This window comes from Gracilinanus agilis, chromosome 1, assembly GCF_016433145.1.
Source record: "Gracilinanus agilis isolate LMUSP501 chromosome 1, AgileGrace, whole genome shotgun sequence".
Classification (NCBI taxonomy): Eukaryota; Metazoa; Chordata; class Mammalia; order Didelphimorphia; family Didelphidae; genus Gracilinanus; species Gracilinanus agilis.
In genome coordinates this window covers 788,287,532-788,298,237 of record NC_058130.1, presented here as the reverse complement: position 1 = coordinate 788,298,237, position 10,706 = coordinate 788,287,532, and the positions used below count along the sequence as shown (strand labels likewise).

The 10,706-nt window shown below is 38.5% G+C and overlaps 1 protein-coding gene across 1 annotated transcript; it reads right to left on the bottom strand.

Annotated features, from left to right (window-relative positions):
* Positions 1 to 269: 269 nt before the first annotated feature.
* On the bottom strand, positions 270 to 1,803 carry LOC123230480 (zinc finger protein 135-like). Its single transcript, XM_044656626.1, has 3 exons — positions 1,335 to 1,803; positions 1,110 to 1,228; positions 270 to 906 (listed from the first exon to the last, which is right to left on the bottom strand). The coding sequence occupies exons 1-3, from the start codon at positions 1,801 to 1,803 to the stop codon at positions 409 to 411; spliced, it is 1,086 nt and encodes a 361-aa protein (XP_044512561.1). The 3' UTR covers positions 270 to 408.
* Positions 1,804 to 10,706: the final 8,903 nt, after the last annotated feature.

Here is a 10,706-nt window from a genome sequence, read left to right as displayed (position 1 = left end):
AAATACTACTGTGCTATAAGGAATGAAAAATAAAAAAATTCAGAGAACCATGGGAAAAGATCATGTAATGAGAGCAGAGCCAAAACACAACATACACAATGACTACAACAATGTTAATGTTAATAAAGTCAGTATTATGAAGCAACAAAACTCTAGTCAAATATAATGATCAATGTCATTACCATACTATCAAAGGGAAATGGAATATCCATTTTTTTAGTTAACAAAAGTAAAAAAAAAAAAAAAAAAAAAAAAACTTTCTGGATTATGTCTGTTGGGAAATGTCCTGTGTCAAAATGTAGTCAGTATTACATTTATAATTTTAAAAAAAGGTCAAAACATTCAGAAGACTTTTCACTTCACTAATGAACTGATGTTAAGATTTTTGTTTTAGAGGAAAGCCTTCCCTTAATCATTACATTCATAAGATTTATCTCCAATATGAAGTCTTTGATGTCGAGTAAGTCCTGTACTTCGGCGGAAAGCCTTCCCACATTTATTACATTCATAAGGTTTCTCTCCAGTATGAATTCTGTGATGGGAAACGAGAGACGAATTGCGATTGAAGGCCTTTCCACATTCATTACATTTATAAGGTTTCTCTCCAGTATGAATTCTGAGATGGGGAGTCAGTTGTGAGCTCTGTCGAAAGGCCATTCCACATTCATTACACACATAAGGTTTCTCTCCTGTATGAATTCTATGATGTACAGTAAGTTCTGCTCTTTGGCAGAAGGCCTTCCCACATTCACTGCACTCATAAGGTTTCTCTCCAGTATGGATTTTTTGATGGCGAGTAAGTCCAGTACTCAAGCGAAAGGCCATACCACATTCATGACACTCAAAAGGTTTCTCACTAGTATGGATTCTATGATGTTGAGTGAGCTCAGTGCTTTGACAGAAAGCCTTGCCACATTCATTACATTCATAAGGTTTTTCTCCAGTATGAATTCTCTGATGGTAAGTAAGCTGTGATCTCTGGCGGAAGGCTCTCCCACATTCATCACATTCGAAAGGTTTCTCTCCTGTATGAATTTTCTGATGTCGAGTAAGCTGGGAGCTCTGGCGGAAGGCCTTTCCACATTCATTACAATCATAAGGTTTCTCACCAGTGTGAATTCTCCAATGTTGAATAAGCTGGGTCCTTTTACCAAAGGCTTTTCCACATTCAATACACCCATAAGGTTTTTCTCCAGTATGAGTTCTATGATGAGAAGCAAGGGATGAACTGTAATTGAAAGTCTTCCCACATTCATTGCATTTATAGGGTTTCTCTCCAGTATGAATCCTCAGATGTCGAGTAAGGTGTGAACTCTGGTGGAAAGCCTTCCCACATTCAGTGCATTCATGTTTTTCCCCAGTATGAATTTTTTGATGTCTAGTAAGTTCCGTGCTCTGGCGGAAGGCCTTCCCACATTCGTTACACTCATATGGTTTTTCTCCTGTATGAATTCTCTGATGGGAAGCAAGGGAAGAGCTGTGGTTGAAGGCCTTTCCACATAGATCACATCCATAGGGTTTCTCTCCAGTATGAATTCTCTGATGGGAAGCAAGGGAAGAGCTGTGGTTGAAGGCCTTCCCACACAGATTACATGCATAGGGTTTCTCTCCAGTATGAATTCTCTGATGGCGAGTAAGGTGTGCACTCTGTCGAAAAGTCTTCCCACATTCACTACATTCATAAGGTTTTTCTCCTGTATGTATTCTGAAATGTTGAGTAAGTTGTGTCCTCTTACAGAAGGCCTTCCCACATTCAATACATGCATAAGGTTTCTCTACAGTATGAATTCTCTGTTGTTGCATAAGCTGTGTTCTCCATAATGTGGCTTTCCCACATTCATAAGGTTTCTTTCCAGTATGTAGCCTGTGATATTCAATAAGATCTGAATGATAACTGAAGGATTTCCCACTGTCATTATACTTAGAAAATACCTTCTTTGAGCAAATTTTATTGTATTTTCTTAGGTCTGAATAGAGTCTGAAGCTCTTTCTATGTGCATCATATTTGGGAAGATTCTTTCCTATGGGTACTCTCTGTTGTGGAAAAAGAATTGGTCCTACACCAAAGAGTCGAGCATATTTATTATATTCATGGCTTCTCAATTTACTGGGTGCTTTCCTTTGGATTATTTTTACATGCTGAGTTTTCTCCTCATCACTTTGCTCCTCCTCTAACCTGGCTTCATATTCCCAAGTTTCACTCAATTTAGAGTCACAAGGACTATCACTTGTGAGTTTTTCTGGGGATGATTCTTCCATAGGAGCCCAGCTTTGGAATGGACTTCTTATTTACAGGTCTGATCTTTCAATCTGAAAGAAAGAAGAAATGTAAATATCCCATAACTTTGGTTTTGGGTCTAATCTCCTAATGTGAAAGGAAGAGAAAAATCTAAACATCCTCTGTTTCCTGTACTTTACACATAGTCCCACCTTTATCATATTCATTAAAAAAAAATTCCCAAGCCTCTCTAACTTTAAAGGCTAATACTTAGACAAATTTTACAAACTTACAATTGCAGGAAAGTGCTTTACAAACCTTGAAATATTAAATACAAATTATTACAGTTATTACAGATTATAAAATACTTTACACTGAAACTCACAACTGCATGAAGATGGTAGTTCACTACTTTGCAAATAAGGGAAATCACAAGTGACTTAGCAACTTGCTCAAATTTACACTGTTAATAAAAAATGTCAAATCTGAGACTTGAAACAACTTCTACTGCCTCCAAAATCCAAAACTCTTTCCACTGCATGACATTACTTCTCCAGTCTTCTGCCCTGATTGTCTATTTACCATATTATACTACCTGCCTACAAAAGAATAATTTCATTCTCAGCTAGAAATATGTATCCCACGGCTGGATGGCCTACATTTAAAAAAGATATAGAGCAAAATCAAGATGACAAAGGAGTGGGAAGTACGTCCCCCCTCCACACACATCCCTACCAACTCATCCGAACATACCTAGAAAACACATCAGGCAAAATCCTAAGTCACAGTAAGTAATTTTTCCAACCCAGGTCAGCATAAGAAGGTAGATAGAGTTCTAGGAACATTAAGGACAAAGTCTGGACAAGAGAGTGGCTGCTAGGAATATTCTAGCCCAAGACCAAGACACAAGGTCCTGGACCATGCCAGGGCATTCTGGGGCCCAACAGGGTATGGTTACAGGTGCAATCTAGAATTTTTGTCTCCCTCTTCTCAGTCCTGGGTCACAGGTCCAGAGTTGACTGAGAAAAGATCTGTGTACACGTTTGGCATTGTGGTGGTAAGGAGTAATCAATACTATGCACAATTCAGAAGCAAGAAAGAAGAGTGTGGCAGAACACTGAAACTCTTCGTTCCTTAACCTGACAGATCTAAGATGAACAAGTAGTCTGACCGCACCATGCCTCAAAAACTGCACTCCTAAAAACTGCCTGCTCCACCCCCAGAAACAACTAATGAAATTAATCCAAGTTGCCTTGTTCCCTACACCCCATTCCTTCCCCAAACCTATAAGACCCTATATCTACTCAGATGGAACTGCCTCACCAATTCTCTTGGCATTGGGTCCCCCCTTGCTGCTTCTTTCCCCCACCCCCACCTCCACAGGTGTCTACAGCCACTTCTCCTGGCATTGAACTCCTTCTCCTTGCTGCCTCTTCCACTCCCCCCCCACATGGGATCTTTTCACTAATCCTCTTGGCCTTGGACCCCCTTGCTGCTCCAAATAAACTTTGCTGTATGGTCTCTGGCCTCATTTGTCTCTTGGGTCAAACCTCCGTCAGTCAGACTGACAGAGAGTACATGCCTATCTATGAACACCTCTTTTAAGTTTTGCAAAGCAAATGACATATTATCTCACAAGAGCCTCACAATAACTGAGGGAGGTGCTCTTATTATTTCCATTTTACCAATGAAGAAGCTGAGGATGATAATAATTCTCTGGTTTTCTGGGAGTCACAATGGGCAGATAGTCATTGGAGCAAGAGCTGGACCGAATTCTTCCTTCCTCCACGTCCAGCACTCTCTCTATATAGATATGTATATTAATGAGAGGGACCATGGGAAAAATGAGAGAGGGAGCTTCCTCATCAGGAAGTTACCTCTACCTGTGAAATCACAGGCTCAGCTGCTAACCCTGAGGGGTGGGGTATATACACATATATATTTATAGACATTTACATTTGTGTAGACAGAATACATGCACATATATATCTATCTAGCCACACAAAAATGACTCCAAGAACTTTGAGGATTGCTCCTCAATAACTAGATAACATTAGAACTGTAACCCTGACATTGGGGCATCCTTCCTAACAAAAAGACTGAGATCCAACTTGGGAGATTTCCTCACATGAAATCTCTCTGGCTCCTACTTCCAATTACGGAAACCCTGAGAAATTAAGTACCTACCTTGTTTTTTTTTTTTTTGCTTCCCAAAAAGAGACTTCAGCTCCACTAAAAGCATTAACCATAAAAAAGGATTTTGTTTATACAATAAAAATACAGGGGGAAAGCCTGTTATTCAAGACTATGGATAGTCAAGAACACTTGCCTTCATAGTTTTAAGAATCTATATAGTCCTTGTGACTTATAACATTGTCCTATGTACCTGGAGATCTTTAGAAAATGAACTTTTCCATTAGAACATGCCCAGTTTACACAACTCAAAATCAATGAAAGACAAGGCCTGAGATTGCTCCTCATTATGTTTGTGTACATAGATGGAAGCCCTTCTCTTGGCACTTAGTTGTATATTTCCTGATGCATCAATCTCTCTTAGCTTCTATATTTAGAAGTTACTCATTCCCTTTGAAAGCCATAAAAACATGGCATAGGTCTCTCTTCAGATCCATGTGTGAGTTCTCCTCAGTGTCTGTACCCATTGTGCCAACTCCTGCCTACAACCAGATGGCTCTCATTTGTGTCTGATGTGAAAGCAGCTCCTTTCCTACTTCAGGAAGCAATCAAACAAAGGGGAAGAAGAACTTTAGACCTGACCACTTTTTATAAATGAACATTCTTCCCCCAGCCCTATTAAAAAAATGTAAGTCCCTGAAAATTACAACAGGAACATATATACTACCTCCAGGTATACATTATATAACAGCTATGAGACACATTTTGTAGGTAAGATTGAATTGATTCTGATCATTTTTATTGATCCTACTTACCATTAGTTGATTTTGTCCTATAACTAAGTCATGGTTCTCTGTTTCATAACTTAGTTCAGAAATTCAACTGGTCTTTAATGAATTAGACTTAGAAATTCTGTTATCCTGCTAATCATTGTTCTGTTCTTGCCTCAAGGAAATCTGATATCCTCAAGGAATTGGGGGGGGGGGGGTGATATCAGGGAATCTGGTCCAGTGTCAGTGTACTCCCAAGCTATCCTTCAAGGATGTCTGATATCCTATCTCTGACTCTGCAGGTAGACTCAAAAACGAACATTCTCCTTAATCACAGTTGGGGTTGTTGCTAGCCCCTCATTCCCAATTTCCAATGAATCATATTGTTCCCCATGCCTCAGCTATGCAACCAATCATATTGTTGGACCCCTGGATCAGAGAAGGGTTTCAGTCCCTCAAACCTAGAGAATAACCAGGGCATTCAGCAATCTCAGACAAAAGAGAAACCTGTATTTCTGTCACTAAATCAACATGATTTTCCAGCAGGCTGACGGAAGCCAAGTCCAGCAGCAAATAACAGCCATTCAGAACCAAAACTCAGGTCAGGATCCTGCAGAACTTAAACTAGAGAGAATGTGATCACACCACTCTGGAAACAATGAAAGCTTATAGGTCCTCAGCCAGGGGTATCTCTCAGAGCCTCCCAAGAAAGCAGCAGAAGTAGCCCAAGACTTTCTTCTCAGTGGTATGCAAGGTCTGGCTCTAACACAAAGTCTAAAGACAGGAAAAAAAGTAGGCTAAAAGAAGGAATACTCAAGACACAAACTCAAAGAGAAGGAATGACTTCAAAACATCTCTAAGCAAAAGACTTAGAGAAAAATGTTGTTGGGCACAAGTTCAACTACTATTGCCAGACCAGATGAAGAGATTTTAAAATTGTTTTAAAATATTCTTATATATAAAATCAGAGTGCTACAGGGGGAAAATGTAAAAGAAATGAAAGCTACAGAAGCTTTGAATTGGTAGCTAGGCACAAAAGGTACAAGCAACAAATTAAAAATTGGAATATATTAAAGAGAAGCCAATGAAAACACAACAAGAAGTATGAAAACAAAGTCAAAAGTCTGGAAAAAAGAGAAAATATATACAATCTCATAGCAAAAAATGACCTGAAATAAAGACCAAGATTAATGAATTATTGGACTATTCTCATTAGACTGTGAGCTCCTTGAGGGCAAGGACTATCTTTTGCCTTTCTTAGTATCTCCAGCACTTATTACAGTATTTAGCAAACTGTAGGCACTTAATAAATGCTTATGGACTACCTGAAAACTATTTCCAAAACATGAGGTTAGACATCCTATTTCAAGAAATGTTAAAAGAAAACTTCTCAGATTTCTTAGAATCAGAAGACAAAAAGGATAAATACAAAGAATTCATCAATTTCCTCCTGAAAGAAACCTCAAGTCAAAATCCAGAGCTTCCAGGTTAAAGAAGATCTCTATTGCAAGCAGCCAAAAAGAAAGAATTCAAGTATTAAAGAATCACAATCAGGATCACATATAAATAGTAACCATTACATTAAAGGTTCAGTACTCAGAACACAGTATTCTAGAAAGCAAAAAGACAAAGGTTTACAGTCAAGTATAACTTCTTCAGTTAACATTCAATAATGAGTTTCTAAAAATCTCTTTATTAAGCTGCCTGACCCAGGTCAGATCATCCACAGGCATGAGAGACAATCAGAAACAGCCAAATTTTATTGGTTGTGATGCAAACCTAACCAACAAAACTGATAAAATGAACAAACTATTTCTCTTACCCCAAAATCAGTCTCTTGAGTTAATTTTAATCATAACGGAACCCAGAATGAAACACAGCAGTCTCGGTGTGGCTGGATTGGTAGAGGTTAACAAGTGTCTCATTTGTTGTGAGCACTATAACTTTCTTAATGCACTCGAGAATAATACTAGCATTTTTTTCTGAAGCCAAAACAACGCTGCTGACTCATTTTACCTAAGTGTTATTTCTCCTATCTGTGAACATGTTTAGAATCCAAGTGGGGAGCTCTTCATTTATCCCTATTAAATTTCATGTGATTTATACCTTGGTTTACCAAGTTATTTTAGACATTAGTTCTGTCATCCATCTTAGCCATCCATCCTGCCATTGAGGGTTACTGCCTGTGTGAACAAGGGCAAGTCACTTCCCCTCTGCATTTCTGTTTCCTCCCCTATAAAACAAGAGGACTTTAGAATTCAGAGGATCCTCTAAAGCTTTCTGCAATTCTAAATCTCTTATCCTGGAACACAATCAGGAAAGTAATTATCTGAATATTAGGGGAGAAACCTCAGTCAGATAGCACCAAACATCCAACCCTCCATGATCACAACCTTGGAGTCATTATTGATACTTCACTCTTCCTTATCTCCCACATTTAATTAATTGTCCTATCGATTCTTTTTTTTTACAATATCTATTTTATCCAGTTTTCTATTCCAATAACCTAATGGGTCTCTCTGGATGCTCTGAGAACTGATGGGACTCTCTGTGAAGAATGAAGCATATTTTTTTCTACTGTATTTTTCTGGGGGGGTGGAGGGATGACATGGTTAATATAGAAATATTTTACATTATTTCACATATATAATAAGTATCATATTGTTTGGCTTCTCAATGAATGCGGGAAGAGCTAGGCAGAGAACATTTGGAACTCAAAATTTTAAAAAATGAATGGTGAAAATTTAAATAAAAACACAATAAAAATGTATAGCAGCTTTCTTTTCAGTGTCCTATAGGCCTGAATTTTTCAGAATAATGGCAAACCTGCCTCTCTCTTGCATGAGGAATATGCTGCTAGCTTCAGCCACAACTGACCACCAATATGCCTCATTCAGAGCACAGTGAAAAGTAAAAAGAACAAAAAGCACAGGATCAAAAGCTCTAAACCTCAAAATTAGCTAATTGAGAGGAAGAAAGCCAGACAACAACTAAGCCTGGTTGATTTGGTTTTATATTATTTGGATTTTATATATTGTGGAAAAAAAGAAGTCTCAAAGAAAAAAAGGGACCACTGTTCGGGGTAGACTGGACAAGGTAGCAGAAGTCAGAAAAGGCAGACTAAATTGGTTATTTATTTTCTTTCTTATCTTCTATACTCAAGAGAATGTTTTTTGGGGGAAATGGAAAGAACAGAACAAAAAGGAATAAAAGGAAGTTGAAACCATAGATTTGTCAAAAGAAACTAGGAGAATATCTGGCTATTACTAATGAATTTGTGTTACTAAGCTCAGATGAGCTACACCCAAGGTAGTTAAAAGATCTAGAACATGTCACTGCTAAATCACTGGGTTAGTGATCTCAGAAAACTCTGGAGCAGAAAAGAGAAGTCATAAAACTGACTAAAGAGGGGCAGCTGGGTAGCTCAGTGGAGTGAGAGTCAGGCCTAGAGACAGGAGGTCCTAGGTTCAAACCCGGCCTCAGCCACTTCCCAGCTGTGTGACCCTGAGCAAGTCACTTGACCCCCATTGCCCACCCTTACCAATCTTCCATCTATAAGACAATACACCGAAGTACAAGGGTTTAAAAAAAAAACTGACTAAAGGGCAAATATTTATCTCAGTTTTCAAAAACAGAAGAATGAGGCCTGAAAAATATGAGTTGGGGAGCTAGGCTTAGAAAATTTCCAGAATGCTTTATCAAAGAAATGGTTAGGAAATGATGATTACAAAAAGTCAACGTGGCTTCACTTCACAGGCCAGACTAAGTTCATTACAGTGTTGACAGGATTATTATTACATTAGTAAAGAGATTGAGATTGTTGTGATTTATCTCAGTAGTGCTACCCTTATGGAAATGCAGGCAACTTGAGAGGACAATACCACAGATTTAGAACTGGTTGAATGTACAGACCCAAAAGGTAGTCAGTCAATCATTAAAATAGCTTAGTGTCAAGTTGAAAAGAGGGTCCCCCAAGGAAATAGACCAAAGATCTTTGCTTGCCTCTAATATTTTCATCAATGATTTGGAAATAGCCATAAATAGAAAGCTTATCAAATATGCACGTAACACACTGTTGAGGGATAATTACAGTAAGAGCTGAGAGGATCCACAGAGAACCTGATATCCTGGACCACAAGTATTTCCTAAATGCTTTCTAATAGACTGATGATGCCAGATCATTTATGAGGGCTAAGGGGTGAAAAGACAACTTAAAATGAAATCTATTTAACCTAATTAATGATATTCTTGTTCTTCCCATGAGGGAGTAGGAGTGAAGAGGGATTTTCCTCAAAGTTCACAGATTTGGAGCTTGAAAGACATCATTTAAGTGTAACCCTTTCTTTTAGAGAAGAGGAAACTGAGGGCCAAAGAAGGTTAGTGATTTGCTCGAGATCACATAGGCAAATAAGTGGCAGAGCTAGTATTTGACTTGAAGCTCTTTCCACTGCATCACACTGTCTGAAATCAAGATGCCCAGCCATCTAGACAAAGAAAGCAACCAGAAGAAAGCAGTTCTTGGAAACAAGGAGGGAATAAGAAACAAAGATTCCAGGAGGAAACAGGTTCAGAAGAAACCAAGAGGAAATGAACCACAAGCAGATCTGCATTGACTCACACCAATCAGGGCAGAGAATACAAGGCCACAGAAGCTGATGGAGGAAGGACTCACACATTAGAACATGACGCTGGATACTGTGCAGCCAATCTGCTTACCACCCCTGCCCCAATCCCCCTTACCTTCACTAAGGGCAGTTATGTAGCATAGTGGTTAGAGTGATGGGCCTAGAGTCAATCTAGGAAGACTCATCTGTCCGAGTTAAAATCCTGTTTCTGACATTTCCTAGTTGTGTGATCCCAGGCAAGTCATTTAAACATATCTGCCTCAATTCCTCCATCTGACAAATAAATTGAAGGAAATGTCAAACCATTCCAGTATCTTTGCCGAAAGCCCTCCCAAATAGGGTCATGAAGAATCAGACATGATTGAAATAGCAGGGATGTTAACTTAAGGAATCAGTCAGATAAAGCCCAGTTAGTTTATGTTACTTTCTCTGACTCTGGGATGACATTTCAAGGAGATGAGTTCTAGAGCCAAGAGAATGTAATGTGGAATGTAACATACATAAGTTTAGAGTCTTACCCTTGGTTAAAAGTATAAAATTCACAAATACTGGACAAGAAACATAACAGCAGTTTATCTGAAAAATATCTCAAGGGTTTAGGAGACTGCAAGTTTGATGAATCAACAATGTAATATGAAGACCAAAAAGTGTAAATGAGATTATTTGTTGAAAAGAAAGACATACAGCTTCCCAAAATATGATGGAAAGAGGCCTGATATACTCTGCCCTGGTCAGAATACAACTAGCCTGTAGGGGTTAGTCTGGATGATACAAAGAAGGAACATTGGTAAACTGTAAATTATTCAGAAACAGGTAATCAAATTAGTGGAGATCATGAGTTCATACAATAGTATTAAATTTGTGCTTGGCTCCAGAAAGAAGAATTAAGATTTTAGGGGGTCCAGGAGTTGAAGAGACAGATTTAAATTTAATAGGACATTTCCTAACAACAAGTAGTAT